A 24,996-nucleotide genomic window follows, 5' to 3' on the forward strand; every position below is an offset into this window, starting at 1 on the left:
CAGCTTGTGTACATGCCTTTTTGGAGCTTGCTAGTGACCCCATTGACTTGCATTGTAAGTGTAACCAGGCTGTTACTCTGTAACTCTGTGTTGTGCAAGTAAATAAGATGCCAGATATCGGCTGCTGCTGAACAGAAGGTTTTATTCTGAATTGAATAAATAGAATACTTCAAATTTATAAACTTAAATTTCCTCCCATGCAGACTGAGAGGTGTAGCGCGGGTTAACCCAAATGATGTCATTAATTGCAACACGGTATACAAATAAATGAAAACCCCAACGCACTTCAAAAACAGTTCAATATAAAAAATATAAGATACCCATGAAACTAACAAATTTTTTTTTTTGTGAAATACATTCAATATTTACATTATGAAAATTAAACCAGTCACGTATGGATAAAATACCTCAAATAAAAGGTCTTTATGTGTGTTCCACAGAAAAAAAGATAGTCATTCAAGTTTTAGACAGTATAAAGATGAGTCAGTAATGAGAGAATTATAATTTTTTGGTTAATTTTTCTTTAACACAACATCAGCACAAAAACAGCAATTTTGAACTGCACATACATTTTTTTTCTAAAACATTTTATTTTGTGAAATATATCATGAGGAGACAAAATAAGCATTTTAAGTGTAGTTGCCTTTGTAGTTTTATTTTCCCCTTTGATCATTGTGTGTGTTTGTGTTTCAGGCACTCCTCTGTTGGTACGGAGCAGTAGTGATTCTGCCCTTGGACCCCCTCAGACTGATGATCTGTATCGCAGATCCATGGTAAAACCACACTGACACATTCTCAAAGCTCTTTAGGAGTTCTTATCTCAGATCATACAAGGGATAAACATTTTTAGACTGAATACACCATAATTTCTAGTGTTCGATCAATGTGATCCACTTAATATTCTTATATCCTAACTGACCCTGCTGAAAAAGTGCCTAAAGGATCTCGGCAATTTAACAGCTAAACAGGTTCAGGTGCTGACCAGCTTACATGACCAGTAAAAAAAGAACTTTCTTGCCTTGTATTGACCTTATAAAGTACATTTGCACACTTTCATATTCTGCATTTTGCTACCATCCATCATGGTTACATGAAGCTGATCTTCTTGCAACAAAACACAGCTTAACAAGTTTGTTCCAATATTAGACCAGCTTTGCAAATCTGAGATCAGCATCAACCAGACTGAACCAAACACTGAGACATTGATCCACTTTTTTTTGTGTTCTTTCATAACTGACCTTCTTCTTTTGTTGCATTTTCTCATTTTTCCCTCTTCTCTCTCTCAATAAAATGCTCATCTAGAATAGCCATAATATTCTGATAAAATGCTATATGAACAGAGCTGTATCGCTACAGTGTGTTGAATGCATTTGTGGAGCTTTGTTGAGTTAGTGAAGTATACTCATTTGTTTCTCTCTCCCCAAGGCCTGCTTAATGGACTGTCTTGCTCTCCCCCACCTTGCTTAATGGACTGGCTCAGAATAGATGGAGTTTTTTATGATTACCACTCTGCTCATTCAGGGCCTTTTATTAGAGCAGCATGGATAGCTTTAATGTACTTCACCTCTCTTTCTTTCTCTCCTCTGGTTGTCCTTTTTCTCACTCAGAATTTCTTATTTATTATTTTTTTTTTCTTCTGTATTGTTTCTTGTTACATTACTCTGTTCCCTTTTTCCTCTTTGTCTGACCACAGTTTTACTCATCAGCTTTACTATGTGGGATTTGTGTGTATAATCTATATGTGGGGTAGATCTTAAAAGTTAAGTTTTTTTGTCTTTGCCATATAAATCCTCTCCTAGTGCAAGGCAGAGAACAATGTGACAAAAGGACATTAATTGCTAGTGATTGTTTTGAGCCTGACATTCATTTTCACCAGCCTTTGTGGCAAGTACCCACACCTAAATGAAAGCAAAACATGCACATGTCATCAACATGCTTAAATGCAGAATACAACCTGTGAAATTTCTTATTGGTCAGGCTTTCCGGATGTCAGTATGTCACATGTCAGTAGAGAAATGGCTACAGGAACACAAATGAGTATGGGTTTAAACAAATTTAAATAAGGGGCACCCAGCAGGGTTGCCCTCTTTCCCCATTATTGTTCTGTCTTGCCCTGGAACCTTTAGTAGCCAAGATAAGAAATGAAGATGATTTTCCAGGGGTGACTGCGGGAGGTATGGCTCATAAGCTTTTGCTTTACGCTGATGATATTTTATTATTCATCTCTGACCCCATTAGATCTTTGACTTGCCTCCACAGAATTATTAATTCCTTTTCAAATTTCTCAGGATACAGAGTCAATTGGCCTAAATCTGAAGCTTTGGCTCTGACAGCATACTGCCCGGTAACGGCTTTTCAGCCGGGCACCTTCCAGTGTTCCAAACACGATATTAAGTATTTGGATATTTTATTCCCAGCAAATTTGTGTGATTTAGTTAGTTAATTTTGACCCTTTAATAAAAATGTTTTTGAGTGAAGTGGGCTTCATTACATTTATCTATGATTAGAAAGGTTAATGTTATTAAAATGAATTATATTCCATAATTCAACTACCTGCTACAGTCTCTCCCTATAGATGTCCCCCTCTCTTATTTCAGGCAATATGTTAGCATAGCGAAGTCCTTCATTTGAAATGATAAACATCCCAGATTACATTTCAGTAAATTGGATAGGCCTAATTACAAAGGTGGGCTAGGCCTAACCAAGATTTTGGTTTATTATTATGCATTTGGTCTCATTGGTTGGTTCCACAAGAGAGAGCCCCTCCCTGGTTTTGTACTGAACAGGAACTTCTTGCCCCTATCTCACCACTGCAAAGCCTTTCTATCAAAGTAACCAGAGAAGGCAAGTTACACCCCGTTATCTTGTTTTTGCACTCGGTATAGACAAATATAAAAGAGTATTTAATTCAGACATTTATTTAAATGTTGCCTCGAGCATATGGCTTAACCCAAAATTGTGTATTAATAGGTCCCCTTTCTGCTGGACAGAGTGGCTTGTGAGGGAGTTTAGTACACTCGGTGACTTGTATGATAGTGGAGTGTTGAGATCCTTTGAAAATATGGTTAATATTTGTGGCAGATTCTCTGGAAGTGTTGATTAATGCTTTTGGAAAAGGTCATGAGGCATCAGTATATTACTCACTGCTAATTCATAGTCTGTGGGATGGTGCTTTAACTTCTCTCAAGAGATTATGGGAGAAAGATTTAAACTTGGTATTGGAGGAGGGAGTGTGGGCTAGGATTCTAAAAACAAAGTCTTCATCTAGAGATGCAAGGGTACGCCTTTTGCAATTTAAGATTTTACATAGATTCTATTGGACCCCCTCTAGAATGGAGAGGCTTGGTCTTAAAGACACACCCACCTTCTGGTGATGCCAATCAGAAGATGGGGAACACAACACATGTTTTTTGGTGGTGTGTTAAGATCCAAGATTTTTGGTTGAGGGTTCATATTTTTATGTGTGACATTTTGGTGCTCAAAATGTAATTTTGCTCTAGACACAAATTAGGTGATTTGTTGGTCATGAAATAGGGGATAAATATATATAAAAACTGGGTCCTAGCCAGTGTTCTGATCGGCAGGCAGGTCATCCTTAGTGGATGGAATTAAGCTGGAGTGACCTCATTTCAGGAGTGTTGCATAGAAATGGACAGGGTGGCAGCATTCAAAGAAATGTCAAATAGAAGGCAGGGAAATTTGTTATTTAATAAAAAATGGGGCAGTGTCTGAATCAATAAAAGTGTTAATAATAAAAAAATAAACAAGCATACTATTTAATGTACAAATGTCTACAGTATAGAAAAGCATTTTGAGTGTGGCTTAATGGAGGATTTGACTTTTCCGGCCAGCAAGCGATGGCTTGAAAGGCACCTTTTTTCTCATATAAGAACAGTTTATAGCCAACAGCATCTGCCACCTGGTGTTTGTGGTGGTAATGAGGGTGACACAAGTCTGTTTGCTTCATTCACAATCCATTTTTCCATTCTTCTCTCCATCATTTCCCATCTCTCTCCACTATCTGGCAAAAAAGGATTATATATATATATAACAGTTGACTGAAACAGTTAACAAATAGATAAGACCTTTATGAGGCCCAGACAAAGAGAAAGTATGCTTCCAACTATGAATCAAAAAGTATTCTTGTCATACCCGGATCGGAGAGAAACATCTATACAGCATGCTCCTGAAACAATATATGTACAGAGTTATATATTATAATGATACCAACCCTCTTTAGACACATTGCAGAAAGAAACTCTTTTTACAAAAGTAAACTTTTGTTTTTTACTCTCCAGACATTTGCCAATATGCAAGCATAATGCAACTGAAAAAGATATTACGTAAACAGAAAAGGGGGCTTCTTCAAACTATAAAGTATGCAAGATTGTAAATGTTATTTTATATTTCATTTTTGATCATATTAACTACATTTTAGCTTTTTAAAATGTACACATTTCATATTATATGATTTCATGATATTGATGTCAGTTCAATAATATTACCAGCTGTTGTCACTGTTTAAAATTTCGTACACATTTTTAATGAAATATTCACAAGGTACACCTTATAATGAAAATAGAATTACACATATAACAATAAATTTTTTATTGTATGATTGTGTCTTTTAAATGTTTATGTATTTACACATTTCTTACATTTCATACATTTTGTTACATGTTTATTTATATGCACTTGTGCCATTTACATTGAGTTTACTTGATATGCATAACAAGCGCTAAAATGATACTGTCTCTTTAAGAGAGTCAGCAGAGCAAATATTTACTGTGAAATGAAAATTGACTTTGTGGATCTTTGACCACAAAATACATGGAACGAAGCAAAAGGGAACTTTTACTTTTCTAATGTGTATGACTAGTAGCTTGTACAAATATTTATTGTACAGTACAAGTTCTCAAATTCAAATCTACATGCTCTAGAGTTTTGCAAGTTCATGCTCACGAGACACAACACTCTGCAAATGATGAGGCTGAATCCATCTTCTTATTTGCCAGCTTCTTATTCAGTAAAAGTATCCCTGTGTTTAAGTTCTTCACCACTACACAACTCAATCTTAGGAGAGGGAAATCTGAATATTTACTAGCTGTATTTTAGTCACTAAAATGCAATTTATTAATTTAATAATAGTAATTTAGGCACAAATGTGATTTATTTGCAATGTAAGGGCTAAAAACAATAGAGGATGACCCCAAAGCTTATATCTCCTTGGTCAATAATGTTTTTTTGTTGAGTGGACCAATAAATAAAAAAAAAGGTTTCTCTGTCACAGAACCATATTTTACAGTCAATCTGATGGGGTCCATTATAATTCATTGGTTTTTTTTAAATAAAGAACTTGTAGTAATGAAAAGTCACACTCTAATTTTAATAGACCTTAACATGTTGCAGTGGCTGAATGATTGATACAAGTGGCAGATGATACACTGGTAATTAATTTGTGTTTTCTCTGTTACACTTTTCTGAGTGCTTCTCGAACCTGTGTATGATTTATGGGGAGTTATGTGTTCTCCATGGCTGTTATAAGCATAGATCAGTGCAGAGGCATTCCTGCAGTATCAGGTGGCATAGAGTTGGTGTGACATAATTTATGTGTCTGATGAAAGGGAGAAATGTTCCTTTTGTGTGCACACCCTCAGACGTGCAGGAAATCCTTGTGTCTCCGGCCTTTGCAGCATGACACCTACCTTCAACGCAACCTGACAGATAAAACTGCAGTACCAAGATTGATGATTTAATCACTTTTCTTCAGGGTCAGAAGACCCAAAGTGTTTCACACTCCCTGTTCTCTGCGGGGTTAAGGGAACGCCCTCTATTTCCGGGTAATACGAATGTGAAGTGGCCAGCGGAACCCTGAGAGTATAATGTACTCTCACTCACACAACATTGTCAGCGTTCTGGAACGCTCCACAAACATTTCCAAACAGAGATGTTTCCTCCCTCTGCAACCTGACTCTTGTTCTTTGGCCTTGGTCTCTGTTCACAAGACCTTTGTCATCTTCTCTTTGTTATTTTTCTTACTTCCTTAGATATTCATTATACATTAAGGCTGTTTTTTAGAAAGCAACCTATATTTCTTGGGTGTTCTCACACCTGCGGCCATCCCCGTTTCCCTTCCCTGTTTCCTTTTCCCTCTTGCTTCCCTCATCTCTCCCTTCATCTCCTGTATGTCATTTAACAGCCAGCTGGCTGACTCTTGTGTTTTTATTGTAGTTAAGAAGCTTTATTTTGCTTCTGGACTCACAGCACTTGTGGCACAGCAGAATTGGTTGTTTTCTGTTCTCACACACACTCACAGACATATTGGGAATATGGAACAAGTGTTTGGGCCAGATGGTGGGCTGCTGCATTTACACTTTTGCCTTGTTTTAGGGCTGCACGATATTGGACAAAACTGACATTGCGATATTTAGTTTTTCCGCGATTTATATATTGCGATATGAAAAACAATACAGGATGACTTCGCCAGATGACTTGAATAGCTCTATTTGAGAAGAAATAATTATTCTAGAATGATTGGAGTGATTTTAAAAAAAGAAACTGAAAATGACTTTTTTACTTATTTTGGGTAGTTTATTATAAAAATTAATACACTGTTTAATTCACAGTGGTTCCATTGTATTCATGTAATACTCCTCTATCAATTCACCCTAAAGTCAATGATCTAACATGTTATGATATTAATAATGCATGTTGCTTACCCTAAAATAAAGGGGCTCATTTGTAAATGAAGTGTCTAGAAGGGATCCAGGAGATTACAGGAGGCTTTATCTCTGTACTCCCACCAAGTTAAAACAGAGCATTACACTAAGGAAGTTTCATTATCCCAATAGGGCATTAATGTGAATGACAAAATAAGTAATTTAACATTTTATTACATTACAAATTAGATTACAAACCTCTTTTTTTAAAAAGAAATGTAAACAATATATATATTTTAATTTAAACCCTTTGGGGGAAAAAAGTGCAGCTATACACAAAATATACACAAAAATACAACATAAAATATTTATAAAAGAAATAACTTAAAAAAATAGTTGCGTGATTGTATTACATACCGCTTGTCAAGCGAACGCATCATGTAATTGGTACCATGTCTTTCGCAAAGTGAAATGTTACTGAATCTGTGATTTTTCTCTGCCGTTTGGAATCTTTCTCGTATGTGTAACACTGGCAAAGGCATCTGAAATAGTTTTTTTTACTTTGGACGGCATTTAGATCTGGCTTTGCACTCGACATATAAAGATTTGTGGTGCTGACTTAAATGATCAAACAAATTGGTCGTGTTTCCTCGTGTTGTGGCAACAATTGCAAGACACTCTCGACAAAGTACCTGTTTTTGGTCAACATCATCCAGTCTGTAGACAAAATATTTCCATATAACTGACAATGCATTTCATTTTGCAACCAAATCCTCCAATTATTTTTGCCTGTTCCTCACTCATCAAGCGCAAGCCGAGCCTGCACGTCAACAAAAAAATTGGAATAAACTCAGTGTATCTATGAACCCATAAATCAGAGTAAATTACGTAATATCAGACAGATACACTCACCTAAAGGATTATTAGGAACACCATACTAATACTGTGTTTGACCCCCTTTCGGCTTCAGAACTGCCTTAATTCTACGTGGCATTGATTCAACAAGGTGCTGAAGAATTCTTTAGAAATGTTGGCCCCATATTGATAGGATAGCATCTTGCAGTTGATGGAGATTTGTGGGATGCACATCCAGGGCACGAAGCTCCCGTTCCACCACATCCCAAAGATGCTCTATTGGGTTGAGATCTGGTGACTCTGGGGGCCATTTTAGTACAGTGAACTCATTGTCATGTTCAAGAAACCAATTTGAAATGATTCGAGCTTTGTGACATGGTGCATTATCTTGTTGGAAGTAGCCATCATAGGATGGGTACATGGTGGCCATAAAGGGATGGACATGGTCAGAAACAATGCTCAGGTAGGCCGTGGCATTTAAACAATGCCCAATTGGCACTAAGGGGCCTAAAGTGTGCCAAGAAAACATCCCCCACACCATTACACCACCACCACCAGCCTGCACAGTGGTAACAAGGCATGATGGATCCATGTTCTCATTCTGTTTACGCCAAATTCTGACTCTACCATCTGAATGTCTCAACAGAAATCGAGACTCATCAGACCAGGCAACATTTTTCTAGTCTTCAACTGTCCAATTTTGGTGAGCTCTTGCAAATTGTAGCCTCTTTTTCCTATTTGTAGTGGAGATGAGTGGTACCCGGTGGGGTCTTCTGCTGTTGTAGCCCATCCGCCTCAAGGTTGTGCATGTTGTGGCTTCACAAATGCTTTGCTGCATACCTCGGTTGTAACGAGTGGTTATTTCAGGCAAAGTTGCTCTTCTATCTGCTTGAATCAGTCGGCCCATTCTCCTCTGACCTCTAGCATCAACAAGGCATTTTCGCCCACAGGACTGCGGCATACTGGATGTTTTTCCCTTTTCACACCATTCTTTGTAAACCCTAGAAATGGTTGTGCGTGAAAATCCCAGTAACTGAGCAGATTGTGAAATACTCAGACCGGCCCGTCTGGCACCAACAACCATGCCACGCTCAAAATTGCTTAAATCACCTTTCTTTCCCATTCTGACATTCAGTTTGGAGTTCAGGAAATTGTCTTGACCAGGACCACACCCCTAAATGCATTGAAGCAACTGCCGTGTGATTGGTTGATTAGATAATTGCATTAATGAGAAATTGAACAGCTGTTCCTAATAATCCTTTAGGTGAGTGTATAATGCTACTTTTCCTATTGGAAAAAAAAATATTGAAGACTGTATGTTTATCTTAATACATCACACGTTCTGCGATGTGACTATTGCGGATGCGCACATTGCGATGTCGATGCTGAAACGATATATTGTGCAGCCCTACCTTGTTTGCTATTGTCTGATATGAGGAGAGGCTAGACTTGTGTTTCCAAACTTTTGACTAATGATTAATTGATTAGTGGATGCTTTTGGATTGTGTCAACCAGGATGCTTTTGGATTGTGTCAACTAGTCATGGATTATATGACATCGGTTGCAATTGTTATAGATGGCCATAATTCCTCTGTCCACAACCTATGTTCTGGTGTATTTGCATGTCAGCGTGTAAACAGATTTATGTGGCATGATGTAATAGCCAGATACTGTATATATGGAATTACACAAATGTTAAAATAATGTGAAACTGCTATGCTTTACGTTCACAAAGCACGTTATAAGAGAAGCGCACAGTGGATATCTGAGATGGTATGGGTGTGTTTGGAGTATTTACATCAGTGGCGTAACTACAGGCATTGCAGGGTGTGGAGCAACACTGGGGCCCAGGGTGAAAGTGGGCATGTGAGGGCTTCCCGATAGGGTCAGATACCTGAGGCGAGAACAGAGATAAGAGAAAAGAGAGGGCCCGGAAGAATCAAGTTTAACCCCAAATTCTTGCCAAACATTCTTGAGATCCCTAAAACAATTGAAAGTGTCACCTAGAGGCTGACTGGAACTAAGCGAGTTGGAGCTGTCTGTTTTTGTTTAAAGTTCATGACAACATAAGCAGCGTGAATGTGTCAGTGGAGATTTTTGAGCTTTCATTCATACCCGCATCATTGCAGCAGCGCAAGTTATTCTCTCCACCGCTGATGCTGCACAGACTGTGGAGAGTCATTTACCGGTAAACACTGACTCACTAACTAGTCAACTACTTTTATGGATGACTTGAAAAATCAGTCTATTCTAAATAAATGTAGTCCCCATTGCAGCTTGTTCTGGCCACGATCCACCCATGAAATCAGGAAGAGTCAGTCTGACCGACATGCAAAGCAGCCAACCACAATTTCTTTTTTCTTTTTTTTTTTTTAGAGGTGCAGGGTTATTTGAAATGGGTTGCCATAATATTAAGATGCCTTATAAATAACATTATTAAAAAAAGGTTTGCTCTACAACTGTAAGTTGCATACAGTTCAGCCAGGCAGTCAGATTAGAGTTTGCTAGTTTGAGAAAGTGCTTTCCAGTTTTGTTTGCAATATGCATGAGCTTTCATTTAATTCTGTCTAAGACTAGGGAAATGGAAATCTGGAAATAGCTACTGGAAAGAGGAGTTGATATGGATTGAGGGAAAGCATCTGGAAAAAAAGATTTAAAGACAGAACATGGGCGAGGAGATTTTGTTTTGTAACATATTTCTACACTGGAGGACTCTGAGAGTCAATATAATACCCTGTTGTCTGAAACTCTTTCTTGTGGTTCGGTAAGACCCAGCCAAGGCTAATATGAAATCATTTGGCTTGAGCACATTTAAAATGCGGCAGGATAAATTCATCTTAAATCCTGCAAAAAGAGCCACTAAAATCCAACGTAGTGGATTACATTGAACTTGGTCTCACTTGAGTGGTGAGAAATCATTAAGAGTTGCTAACAAACTTTCATTCAAAAATCTATTATTACAAAAATATTTTATGCCATAAACCTCACAAAATGTCTTCCTCAAAGCACTCATTGTGGCTACTCGGTTCCTCATAGACACAACTTGTGCATTCTGACTCATGTAGCCATCCACTCAGATTGGATTTGGCACATTTTTCCAGCTCTTGCCATTTCTGTGGAAAAAGTCCAGTGAATGCACTGTCCGTGATCTTTGGGCATAACATCTACTTTGACTACTTCTCTACAATACTATTTTGAAATATGTTCATTCCATCATTCATGCAAATGGATTTAAACATAGTAAAATGTGTGAAAACAGGTTAAGAGTATTAGTGTTTGTGGCTGCTAAAAGCATGATTGAATTAGCAAAAAATATTTAATAAACAAAAGCAAGGGGCAGGGGATGTATATAGAACGATGGGTTTCCCAAATTTTTGTTTTTGGCATATCCTGTGTGGGGGGATTCTGTAGGTGCCAGGTTATGCACCTTCCCCACATTCTATAAATTCACTTTGAAAATCATACTTTTCAATTTAAAATTTGAACTCCTGCGGATGGAGATAGCAGATAAGGTTTTGTAACCTTGGAAACCGTGATTTGCAGAATTTCTACAGATATTAGTCATGAGAGACTGAGATTCAAGAGAGATATATTTGTCCTATGTGTCCCGGTCTATTTATATGCCTTCTGAATGTTTATGTCCCTTAAGAACCAATTAGGTATGTGGATTGTTTTTACCTGTGCTGGTTGTTATGTTGCTTGTCCAGGCGGGAACCCAGGGACCTCACCCTGCTGTCCCACTGGCCTCCTTCGAGAGGGTCAGCTGGCAGCACACCTTTGTCCTCTGGTATTACAGTGTTTTCTTTGTTGGTGTTCATGTCCCTTGTGGCATGGAAAATGTCCAGTGTGCTTGCTGGTCAGGACACACATACATAATTATTGAGCTTGTTAACTCTGAGGAATAAGTGTATATGCAGACTATTAGTTGTCTACATGAAGTTTCTGCTTATGTCTACCAATTATAAAAAAAAAAAAAAAATTGTCAACAGATTTTTTTTATTTTTTGAAAACAAAAAATGGAAAAAAATATACAGTATATATGTGTGTGTGTGTGTGTGTGTGTGTGTGTATGTATATATATACGCACACACACACACACACACACACACACACACACACACACACACACACACACACACACACACTGGCAGTCAAATATTGGAATAATGTAAAAATTTAGCTCTTATGGAAAATAATTGGTGCTTTTATTCACCAAAGTTGCATTTAACTGAAAACAATGTATAGTCAGGACATTAATAATGTGAACAATTACTATTACAATTTGAAACAAAAAACTTTAAACTACTTCAACTCATCAAAAATACTCCATGTGCAGCAATGACAGCTTTGCCTTGGCATTCTAGCTGTCAGTTTGTCCAGATTCTCTGGTGACATTTCACACCACACTTTCTGTAGCACTTGCCATAGATGTGGCTGTCTTGTCGGGTACTTCTCACACACCTTACAGTTTAGCTGATCGCAAAAATGCTCAATGGTTTAAGATCTATAACACTCTTTAACAATTATCTGTTGTCCCATGTCTGTGTTTCTTTGCCATATTTAACCTTTCTTTTTGTTTTTCTGTTTCAAAAGTTGCTTTATCTTTGCAATTATTCCCATAAGGTTGCACCCCTGAGTCTTCTCTTTACTGTTGTACATGAAACTGGTGTTGAGCGGGTAGAATTCAATGAAGCTGTCAGCTGAGAACATTTGAGGTGACTATTTCTAAAACTAGAGACTCTTATCCTCTTGTTTAGCTGTACATCTGGACTTCCACATCTCTTTCTGTCCTTGTTAGAGCCAGTTGTGCTTTATCTTTATCTATTGCATTGCATACTGTGGCAACTAAAAACAAACAAACACAAAGACAATGTTAAGCATCATTTAATGAACACAATAGCTTTCAGCAGTGTTTGATATAATGGCAAGTGATTTTCTAGGACCAAATTAGCAATTTAGCATGATTACTCGAGGACAAAGTTTTGGAGTGATGGCTGCTGGAAATGGGGCCTGTCTAGATTTGATTAAAAATTACTTTTTTCAAATAGTGGAAGTACTGTTTTTTTTTTTACATTAGTAATGTCCTGGATATACTCTGTGATCAGTTGTATGCCACTTTGATGAATTAAAGTACCAATTTCCTTCAGAAACAGCAAAATCTGTAATTTTTTACAATCTTTTGGCCGCCAGTGTATATGTGTATACATGTGTATACGCTTCACAGTTTGTATCACTCCACTTGTGTTCGTGCTGTTCTAAAGTGTAAGAGTAGTGCATATGTGTTAAGAGTTACTGTAGAAGTGTCTTTTTAAAAAAAAAAAAAAATTCCATTACATATGTTAGCCAGCAGGTGGTGGCAAAATATTTTTGTGTTTAATATGATCAGTTGGTGATGTGAAGTGAATCCATCAATCATTGTTTACATACAACAGCGCTCAGTGATCGCTCGTGTTACTACTACATGACTACAGCTAGAAAATAGCTTTAAATGGTTTTAAACTAACAACTTTAGTTTATTTTAATTTACTTGTTCATTGAAATGTAGTATATAAGCAATAACACACTCGCAATCGTGCTATATAGCCTTAAATCAGCACTGCTGTTATTCGGCCTATGTAGCTTACTGAAATGTTATCTGGGATGTTTACCATTCCAAATGAAGGACTTCGCTAAGCTATTAAATTGCTTGAAATAAGAGAGGGATACATCCCGCCTGAGATGTTAGAGGCCTGCAGCGACCTGATTCGCAGCTGACTCCAAAGGAGGAGATGGTGGGTGAGTTGTGACATATGACAAGAGCGCACGCCGCCATGGTGATTTATGTACGCTACAGTCGCGGAGCTGTCTGAATAGAACAAAATGTGCTTGCCCCGAACTAGTGAGAGAAACCTCCACAGGGCAAGGAATACAGCCAACAACTCGAGGCAGTTGATGTGCCAAAGCAGGCGGGGCCCCGTACAGGAGCCAGCAGCAGCGTGCCCCTTGCACACGGTGTCCGAAACCAGTTGAGAGGCGCCTATGGTGACCACAACACGTCTGGACACCTGCTTAAAGGGTACTATTGTCCGCAAAAAACAGAGGTCTGCCCAAGGGTTGATGGCAGGAAGGGGTGATTAACACACTGCCTGGTTGATGGCAGGAAGGGGTGCCCATCTCGAGTCCCGAGATGGGCACCATGCCCATCTCGGGACTCGAGTCTGAAGCCAGTGCTGAAGCGGTCTCATATCCATCAACCTGAGTGGCGCAACTGGCCGAGGATGCCATATGCCCCAGGAGCCTTTGGAACAGAGGAACCGCTGTGCCTGGCTTGATGCGAGCGAGGCACCTGAGCACTGACTGCGTGCACTCGGTTGTGAGGCGTGCTGACATTGAAACTGAGTCTAATTCCAAGCAGAGAAAAGAGATGCTCTGAACCAGAGAGAGCTTGCTCTTTTCCCAGTTGACCTGAAGCCCCAAACGGCGTAAGCACCTGGTACCTGTGGGCGCATAGTAATGGCTGCGTCCGGGGAGCCGGGACTGCGAAGCGTTGGTGCTGGGGTGCCGTGAGAACGGTGCGCGCCAGTCTGATGACCCAGGAAGTGAGTGAGGAAATTGCTCTTTTGTTGGCAATGTGGGTACCGCAGCCCGAAGGGGGTGCGGCGAAAGAAAAAGGGAGAACTGAGGATTCTCCTCCCGGCCCTCCACCAGGGGACAGAGTGGTCTTGCTACCAGCTCCGGGGCAAACGTCTGACTTTCTGGGTGCGTCGTCTCAGGAGCGTTTAGGGGCTTTACGGGCCCTAGAAGAGGTCCTGGAGATGGGGGTGTACGCCGCCTGTGGGGCACTCGACACTGGGGCTGAGAGCTGGGCCTGGGTTGAGGCGGAGCTGCCTGTTGTTTCTTCACAGGGGGATGCCCTCGGTGGGCAGACGGAGGGCGGCCTGTGCTGCCGCGGTGCAGCATGATGTGAGAGATGGCCTCCATCTGCCTCTTCATCACCGAAAACTGCTGGGCGAAGTTGTCGACAGTGTCACCGAAGAGGCTGAGCTGGGAGACGGGGGCGTTGAGAAAGTGTGCCTTGTCAACGTCACGCATCTCGACCATTTCAGCCACCCGAGTGCTTGCGCTGTGACCTTCGTAGCTCTGAGAGCGAAGTCGGTGGCAGAGTGCAGTTCCTGCAGCACATCGGGATCGGGACTACCCAGATGCAGATCTTTAAGTGCCTTGGCTTGGTGTACTTGCAGGAGAGCCATGGCATGCAAAGGCGTAGGCGGCTTGTCCGCTGGCGCTGTAGGCTTTCACAGTCATTGACAACGTTGTCCTACAGGGCTTGCAGGGGAGTACCGTGCGGTCCCGCCAGGTGGCAGCATTCTCGGGACACAGGTGGATCACAACCGCCCTCTCCACCTGAGGGACCTCCATGTATCCATGGACTGCCCCACCATCCAGGGTAGTGGGTGCGGACGAGCGAGGAGGTCTGTTCCGGGCATTAAAAGGTACCCTCCACGAACTTGTCAGCTCGTCATGCACTTCCGGGAAGAAAAGGTAGATGTGCCTGGAGCCAAGATACCAATCGTCAAGCCACGAGTGTTGGGGGTGAAGATGGAAGGTTCCAGTCCAGCCCAACGTTCACAGCGGCCCGGGAAAGCATGTCGGCCATTTGCACGTCAGACTGGGCGGGCTGGCCTGAGGGCGGCAGACCTGGCTCTAGGGAGGAGGCAAGCTGCTGTCATCCCGAGCGCGGATGGTAGCAAACAAGCGTGCCGGGGGGGGGGTGGGTGGTTCGTGTGGCTGTGCACGGCGAAACCGAGCCCACTGCCATCCCCAAATCGCCTCCATCGCCAACCGGGTCATTCTCAATCCCGTGGGAAGAAGGAGCAATGCGGAGCGGCTGTGTGTGTTTGTCTTTAAGAACGAAAGCCGCGACCGCAACGTTGCCATGGTCATGTTCTCGCAATAAGAACATGAACATCCACAAACGCCGCCTCAAGTTTGATCATGTCCCACATCCAGGTAATACACAGCGGCGGAAGGGCATCTTTAAAAAGACGCATCCTGAAAAGGACGTTCAACGCTCGCTTGTGTATGTTGCTCTTTTATCAGAAATAAACTGTTTTAGAGAAAATATACTCTTTCAGATAAATCACTCTATTTTCTGAAAGAAGTTCTGTCGAAGCGCCCAGGGGCAGAGTCTGCACAGCGTGCGGAGAGAGAAAGCTGCTGGAATGCACCGTCAGATCCAACAGAAGCTCTCTTGCAGAGGGGGGTGAAGCAGTCATGAACATAGCTCGCTGATCACACAACCGCTCTGCTCAGAAGAAAAAATCTGACTGACTTACGCACATCCTTTATACCCGTATTTCCGGGGGCTGGACATTGTTCAGAGGTACGCAAGGCTCTCAAGTAAGACCCCTTGTGTCACTACAATCGACACGATGTCGAGTGAGTGACAGAAGAGGAATGACTGTTTTAGGAAAGGTAATCCATTTTTTTAAATCTGTTGATTAAGAATACTATTTTCAATGAGGTGCCAACTGCTTTACGGGATAAAGTATATATTATATTCTGTGCGCACATCACGTTTAGCATACGCTAGGTTTATTGTAGGCTACATTACAGGCCAATTTTTTTCTATCCTATATTTTATTTATTTATTTTTTTCAATTGTAACTGTTATTGGTTAATGTTCTTTACCAAACAGCTGTCATATGCACGACTGCACATTGTGAAATACGTGCAACTTTTCAGCACATTTTTATTTCTCCCGTATATTTGGCCTACATGTTAATTATTTTAAACTATGTCCTGACTGTTTTAATACGTTAAGTACATTTTATTTGGTGAATTCCATTTAGATCAGGCTATTGGGGTTGCACTATTGGTCCTGCACTATTCATTCAGTTGTTTTCAATAGATTAGTACAATGATGATAATGCAAGGTGAGCACATCGCAGATAAATACCCCTTTTCTATTTAGAATAGATTAAGTAGTTTAAATGGGTCACATAAACAACTTTTTTTTTTTACTGTTTTCTGAAGATTGGTTTCTTTTTAAACTAGTCGACTTGTTGACTCCTAAAATTTCATTTATATGGCAGTAAAATTAGTCATTCCGCACATCCCAAAAACACACTAGGCCATCTCACTATACCAGATAATTAAATTTTTTCCACACCTGTATAAAGCTGGACTTGAAATAGGGGTTCAGCTGTTGCTGTGCAGTCTAGAATATCACTAATGTTCAGTGACAGGTGGTGTGGAACCCTTCACATCTCAACTCTGTTTTCATTGCAGTAAACTTGGACTAGGAAATATGGTTGTATTAGTTTCAGGTTAATCTGTGACAGGAAATGTAATGTGTGATGTCACTGCAATGGTAGTTAAGGACTACAGGTTACATTTTGACCTCAATTCACCCAGAATATTCATATCATGTACAGTTTTAGTCAGATGTTTATGTACAGTCAGGTCCATAAATATTGGGACATCAACAGAATTCTAATCTTTTTGGCTCTATACACCACCACAGTGGATTTGAAATGAAAGGAACAAGATGTGCTTTAACTGCAGAGCCAAAAAGATTAGAATTGTGTAGATGTCCCAATATTTATGGACCTGACTGTACATACAGCTTATGTTTAAATTCACTTTTTCTCAATTCCTGACATTTAATCGTAGAAAACATTCGCTTAGAAACTCATCTTAGGTCAGTTAGGATCACTGCTTTATTTTAAGAATGTGAAATGTCAGAATAATAGTAGAGATAATTATTTCTTTCAGCTTTTATTTCTTTCATCACATTCCCAGTGGGTCAGAAGTGTACATACATTTTGTTAGTATTTGGTATCATTGCCTTTAAATTGTTTACATTTGGTCAATGTTTTGGGTAGCCTTCCACAAGCTTCTCACAATATGTTGCTGGAATTTTGGCCCATTTCCCCAGACAGAACTGGTGTAACTGAGTCAGGTTTGTTGGCCTCCTTGTTCGCACACGCTTGTTCAGTTCTGCCCACAAATTTTCTATCAGCTTGAGATCAGGGCTTTGTAAAGGCAACTCCAATACCTTGACTTTGTTGTCCTTCAGCCATTTTGCCACAAATTTGGAGACATGCTTGGGGTCATTGTCCAATTGGAAGACCCATTTGCAACCAAGCTTTAAGTTCCTGGTTGATGTCTTGATATGTTGCTTCAATACATACACACAGTTTTCCTTCTTCATAATGCCATCTATTTTGTGAAGTGCACCAGTTCCTCCTGCAGCAAAGCACCCCCACAGCATGATGCTGCCACCCCATACTTCACGGTTGGGATGGTGTTCTTCAGCTTGCAAGCCTCACCCCTTTTCCTCCAAACATAACGATGATTTTTATGGCCAAACAGTTACATTTTTATTTAATCAGACCAGAGGAAATTTCTCCAAAATGTAAGATCTTTGTCCCCATGTGCACATGCAAACTGTATTCTTGCCATTTTATGGTGGTTTTGGAGAAGTGGCTTCTTCATTGCTGAGCTGCCGGTCGGGTTATGTTGATATATAGCACATTTTTCTGTGGATATATATATACATGTCTACCTGTTTCCTCCAGCATCTTCACAAGGTCCTTTGCTGTTGTTCTGTGATTGATTTGCACTTTTCACACCAAACTACCCACTGAAACTGTGATATAGTCTATTCAAAATGAAACAATCTGTCTGTAAACAAATGTTGGAAATTTTACTCGTGTCATGCACAAAGTAGATGTCCTAATTGTCTTACCAAAACTATAGTTTGCTAATATTAAATCAGTGGAGTGGTTTAAAAAATAAGTTTTAATAACTTCAACATAAGTGTCTAACTTCTGACTTCAACTTTATATATAGTGCATACATTATGAGCTGAAGTTTTTTTTTTTTTTATGTAAAATTGGTCTATATTTTAATTATTTGTACTTTGGATAATCTATTGAATTAAATACCTTTCCAATGGAGTTACATCATCTCATTTTCTTATTTTCTCATTTTATTTGAAAAATGATCGCAAAACAAGTTTTTTTTATCAAGTATTCGATATATATCTTGACATGTTTATCATACATTCTGAATAGATGAGCCACAATCAAATCCATTAAAACTTTCTAAAGCTTTTCAGAGTAAAAACATATTGTACATATCAAGATATATATCGAATACCTTCAAAAGGCTGACAAATATTGAGACAAACGTTTTTCAAGATATTTTACCCAGACCTATCGCCTGTTTTCTGTCTGTTTAGTACAGTGTCTAAGAGTTGTGTATGCTGTGTGAACTCACAATCTCCACTGCTTTAAAATGACACTCAAAAAGAATATGTGATATAAAATTAAAATGGCTCTGGATTTAATCCAACAGCCTCTCATTCACAAACCCCCAATTAATATAAATGTATTTGTCTCGCATTCTCACTCTCTCTTTTTCTCTTTCTAACTTTCTTTAGCCCATTGGGTGTAATTAAACTCCCACTTTTCAATACAAGTCATTTTTATTTGTGTAAAGCTTTTCACAACACACATAGTTTCAAAGCAGCTTTACAGAAAATCATGCTTTAACAGTAAATTAAACGGCTCATATATATATATATATATAAGTCTTAGAGTGATCATTGTGTAGTTTGTTTAAATATAATTTTAAATTGTGTATAAAAATTAAATGATAAAGTTCCCCAATGAGCAAGCTGAATGCAACTGTGGCAAGGAACACAAAATTCCATAAGATATTGGTTAATGGAGAAAAATATCCTTGGGAGAAACAAGGCTCACTGTGGGGGCCAGTAACCCTCTGGCTAAACAACATGGATATAATGCCAATGTTAGTTATTTGTGTACAGTGCAAGTCATGGTTTAAAACTAATAAGCATTAAGGGCCAGTGTTTAAACAGATTTTGTATGAACTGTAAGATTAATGGTAATATCTTTGAAGTCCATCCTGGATTTACTGCAGAATTTCACATAGATGCATTGTTCTTTGTTAGTTGGCTGATGAAGGCTTTTGTTGGCAATTAAATGTGTTCCATTTCATGAGTGTGGTCCATCAATAGACAAAGGTGATGCAGGCAGAGATCAATGAGGTGCATCGCAGTTCAACCGACAGGTCATTTCAGTGAGGTTCGGTGGGGTCCATCCTAAGTTCAAGGTTCAGCAGTGGCATATGAAGTATCAGATGCTTACAGTTAGGGCTGGGCAATATGGCCAACATGTTTATCACGATAATCTTTTTCATATTGTTTGATATTGATATTTATCACAATATACATTTACACATTGCAATTAAAAAATGTATTCTAAACAGTCAAAATAGTCTCTACAAAACTGCACAGGGGGTCCAGAGACAGCCAAAGCAGTGGGTTCTGCGCGATCTTTTACCAAAATATAAAAATATTTTATAGTTTATCAATTGAAAATGAATGTTAAAAGATCATCTGTTTGTTCTGAGGCATAGTGACAGCAGTCCAGTATTTGTTGGAATATTTTTACATTAAAATTTAATTTTTTATATTTCTTTAGATTCAGATAAACAAGTATGGGGCATAGAAGCCCTTGTGACTGTGGAATGATGCTGAATGTGGGTTCAGGGGTGTCCCGAGGGAACATTTTTAAAACATTTAAAAAAAATTTTTAAAAAACATTTGTATATTTTCATTAAAGTGAGAGACTAGTCTACCAACTAGTAATTAATGTTGTCCACATCACTGTTGTTCTGTCGCGCTCTTCACTAGAGACGATGAGAGGGCACAACCGTTAGCATGAAGTCATGAAGCGGTGTGGAGCAAGCTTTCTCCTAGCGCTGTGAGCGCCTTTTGCGGATTTTGTCCGCCTCAGTGGAACGCAGCCTGAGAAAGCCAACCTGCTTGTGATTTAGTGACATGCAGTAAAAATCGAGCTTATCGTGGATTTTCTTTATTGCGATAAATATCGATATCGTTTTATCGCCCAGCCCTACTTATAGTTGGAGTTGGCATCAGTTCATCATCTGAAGTAAAAAAACTGAAGTGATGTCTTGCTAGCACCGGCTGTAGTTTGTCATCATCAATCAGCGGCATGTTGCAGTGGAGTCTGACTCCAAGGAGAAACAGAGCTGGATCTGGCCGGCTCTGGTAACCAAACAAAGTAGTATTGCATGACCATTGTATTTAGTCTTATTAGGCCAAACCTACAAATAATGTGACAGCTCCTAAGAAACAGCTGAAATCCTAATTTCTGTGAAACTTCAGTCAAAATAGCCTATTGAGAGCTACAGTTGCAGTTAAGATGATGAGATTACTTAGAGCATATGTACTTAATTGAAACTGTGTGTGCCATTAATTTGTTTCATATGCTTGAATATTGTGTTGTTTGTTTTGCAATATGCAAAATATATTGGAGTGTACTGTGAGCATTACTCACCGTTTTGACTAATGGAGTTGCTTCTCACAGTGTTATAAATCAGTCAAGGAAAAGTTAGCTGGTCTCCTAGCCTGGCAAACTGGTAAGTGTTGTCAGTTATGATGGTTTTAGAGGGGTTTTGGGCTCATGTCAGTTGGTCTGGCTGGGAAACCAGGCCAGGCTGGGAGACCAACATCCTGATCAGCAAACAACCCTGTGCTGATTTATTTGTAATTTTTTTTATCTATCAGGGAGAGTACAGTGATACATCCCACTAGGTTTTGAAGACAGGCTTTTGTGTCTTTTTGACCTTCCATTCTACCATCTCTACCTCTCCGTTTTGGTCTTTGCTAGACCTGTCTGCTCTGCGTGTTCCTCCTCCTGGCTGCAGGTGCGTGCGGCATGTCAGTAATAAGCGAGTGTGTCTGAGAAATGACAGGGTTAGAGCTCTCTAATGCACTAGAGTTGCAGCCAAACCACTAGAGATAGGCAGAGAAAGAGAGAGTCCATACCACTCTATACCTGATTGAGGTAATAGGCCTGTGTAATTGTTCCGATTGTCACTTCCCCTTTAAGTGGTTGAAAAGAGAGAGAAACGGCCCTCGGGTATGCCCTCACCTCCCACTGAGGAGCACAGGCAGATATTTTAAACTTTCAAGAAAAAATACTCTTAGCAAAGACAAAATAGTGCTGAAGTAACCAATTTTAAAAGATCTTAAAAGCCAAATTGGTGGGCGTCAGTGATCCAGACTTTCACACAGACTTTCACACTTTCACAGGCTATTATTAAGTGATTTTGAGATGTAATTAGTTTGGATGTGACTTTTTTTTTTTTTTTTCTCATATTGCTGTCTTATTTTAGCATTTATTTGTCATCTTTATCTAATAGGAATTTAATCACCACAAACTATCCAATACATTAACCCAGACATAAATTCACATTCAGAGTTTAAGCAGTTTAGAAAAAGAATATGGAGAGATTGATGATCAATTAAAACATACAGTTTCAAAAATAGTTTTAGTTCCTGCTTATTGTATGATGATTTGCCAATTAAATAAATCCCATCTGAAAAAAAATGTCACAGCTGGTAACCACTGACACAAAACCCTGGGGTCTGATTGTTGTCTCATTAATTATTAAGTAGTTATTTAATTATTTTATTATATGAGATGAGACTACAGAATGACATGAGATATAATAAATTAGTTAAGCGTTGTAGGAAATAAGTTGCCTGATGCAGCAGTCAATGTTATAAAGTAGTCAATCTGCAAAAAAATATTTACTTCAGAATGCTGTGATGAACTAAGCAGAATCACGTGTTTCAGAGAGTCATATAATATTGTCTGCTTTCAGTATCAGCCTTAAGCAATAACAATAATTTAATAGATGCCAACATTGGCCTAAACCAATATAGTCTCCAATATATTGTGCATCCCTAATTGTATTATTGTATTATTATTATAACCTTTATTTAACCAGAATACCCTCTCTGAGATTAAAAATCTCTTTTACAGGCCAAGATGGACAACAAATAAGTAAAAAAAAAAAAAAAAGGAAATACTGTACACAGCCTAATTTAAATAAATTTAAACAGACATTTACAATACTAAAAACACAAGTCATTGATTCATCTTCAAGCTGACAAATGATACATTTAAAATGTTCCATAGACACCAAGTTTTGTAACCAGTTTCACTTGAAGAGAATTCCAGTCAAATGGAGCGCATACCTAAAAGCCTTTTTACCTAATTCAGTTCGAACATGGCGAACAGAAAGAATATACAAATTCTGAGAACGAAGGGAATATTTCCAAACACGGTTCCGTTGGATCAAACAACAGAGATACAAAGGCAAGAACCCCAAGATAGCCTTGTAAATAGTTGTATACAAAAACATTTCTCTTCTAATAGACAAAGAAGGCCAAGCTACTCTATTATACAATGTACAATGATGTGTTGAGGGTTTACAATTCTATATAAATCTTAAACACCATGATACACAGCATACAAATACGATAATAAGATGGAGCAAATTGATACACAACATCCCCATAATCAAGTACTGGTAAGAATGTAGCAGATACAAATTTCTTTCTTACATTAAATGAAAAACAGAGCTTGTTTCTGAACTAAAACCCTAGCTTTGTTTAAAAAAATGTCTTTAGCTGAGTAATGTGAGAACAAAAAGATAGTGTATCGTCGATAATAATACTTAAATAAATAAAAGTTATTTATACTCTTTCACTAAATCGATCACATTTCCTTCAAAGACTGAAGAGAAGTAAGATTATTTACTAGTTTCTTTGTACTTGAAAATAACATGTTTAGTCTTATCAGCATTCAAAACAAGTTTTAAATTGTAAAGCCGTAACTGAATGACATCAAATGCTAATTGTAGATTATGCAAGGCTTGCTGCTTAGAGGTAGCACTACAATACATAATGGTGTCATCAGCATAAAAATTAAATCGCACATTTTGAATGTCATGATCAAGACTATTTATATAAATAGTAAATAAGAGCGACCCCAACACAGATCCTTGGGGGACACCCTTATCAATATCTAATGACTCAGATTGTTTACCTTCTATCTGTACACATTGCATTCTTCTGCTTAAATTATTTCTAAACCAAAATATAGCATGATTATATAAACCAACACTTTTAAGTCTATGCAAGAGTATTTCATGATCCACTGTGTCGAAATCCTTTGATAGATCAATAAAAAGAGATGCACAGTAACCTCCCTTATCTAGAGAATCCGCAATATCATTTAGAACTTTCAAAACAGCAGTTGTAGTTCTATGTTTTTTGAAAAATCCTGATTGATTATTAGATAAAACTTTATTTGTATTAAGATAACATGTCAGCTGTTCATGAATAAGGCTTTCTAAAAATTTTGATAGAACACAAAGCTTTGAAATTGGTCTATAATTATATTATAATTAAAGATAGTAGGATCTCCCCCTTTCAATAAAGGAACCACAAAAGCTGATTTCCTAATTTCTGGGATGTCGTTAGTTTTTAATGAGAGATTAAATTGATAAGTTAAGGGAGATGAAATCTGCCATTTTTAAAAACACAGGTTCTACACAATCCCTGATTGTGTAGAGTCTGGTGATTTATCTCTAGTGATTTGAGTGCTTTATGGACATCAAAACGCATTATCTGTCCAAAACTAAACGCCTCCTCCTTTAGATTACTTACTGCATAAATAAAATCAGACTTTTGAAAAGTAACATTACATGATTCAAATAGTGACCCTGAAGCAATAAAATTAAATATATGATAGAATCGGTAGTTATACATTAAGGAAAATGTAAGTATTTTTATTAACAACCATATTTAATGTTCTAATTCTTTTGGATTATTTAAATTTCTTGATGTTTTAAGAATAACATTGTCTGCTTTTGCCTTTCTAATTGCAACTGTGCATTTATTCCAGAGCTGTCTAAAATAAATCCAATCAGAGTTTAAATCAGATTGCCTGGTTTTTGCCCAAGCAACATCCAGCTCATGTATAAGGGCTGATAATGAGGCAGAAACCCAAGGATTGTCCCTGCCTTTAACTATTAATTTTTTAAAAGGTGCGTGCATATTGATAATTGAGAAAACAGTCATAAAAATATTTCCATGCATACTCAACATCAGGTATAAGAGAAATCCTATCCCACTCGTACTGGGCGAGGTCACAAAGAAAACCTTCACTAAAGTGTCTCATACACCATCTAGCAATAATATGTGGTTTCTGCTTAAGTAATTTAGTATCTCTAATTACAGCAACAACACATTGATCACTAACATAATTTGCATAATCAGAAGCCAATGAATACTTATGGGTAGCATTTATAAAGGTAATATCAATTAATGTTGATCTGTTAAATTGGTTTTAGTGGGTGTTTCGACTTACTGAAAAAGATTAAGTCTATCACATATTGCTTTAAATCCATCAGATTGCAGCCAGTTCAAATTAAAATCGCCCAGTAGGACGAGTTCCTTATAATTCAAGGATGTCAAAGTGTGCATTAAGGATGGAAGAGCGTCATTGTTCGCTGATAGAAGCGTATAACAAACAACTACAGTAAAATGTAAATTATTAGAAACAATTCGATTGAATGCTAATAATTCATA

The 24,996-nt window shown here is 38.5% G+C and overlaps 1 protein-coding gene across 2 annotated transcripts in view; it reads left to right on the plus strand.

Annotated features, from left to right (window-relative positions):
- Positions 1 to 24,996, plus strand: part of LOC127658564 (partitioning defective 3 homolog B-like) — a 460,995-nt gene that overhangs the window by 157,362 nt on the left and 278,637 nt on the right. For both annotated transcript variants that reach the window (XM_052147919.1, XM_052147921.1), the window contains exon 5: positions 694 to 773. In XM_052147919.1, the coding sequence (XP_052003879.1) occupies positions 694 to 773 (80 nt within the window). The remainder of the gene's footprint in view (positions 1 to 693; positions 774 to 24,996) is intronic.

This window comes from Xyrauchen texanus, chromosome 18 (genome assembly GCF_025860055.1).
Source record: "Xyrauchen texanus isolate HMW12.3.18 chromosome 18, RBS_HiC_50CHRs, whole genome shotgun sequence".
Taxonomy (NCBI): Eukaryota; Metazoa; Chordata; class Actinopteri; order Cypriniformes; family Catostomidae; genus Xyrauchen; species Xyrauchen texanus.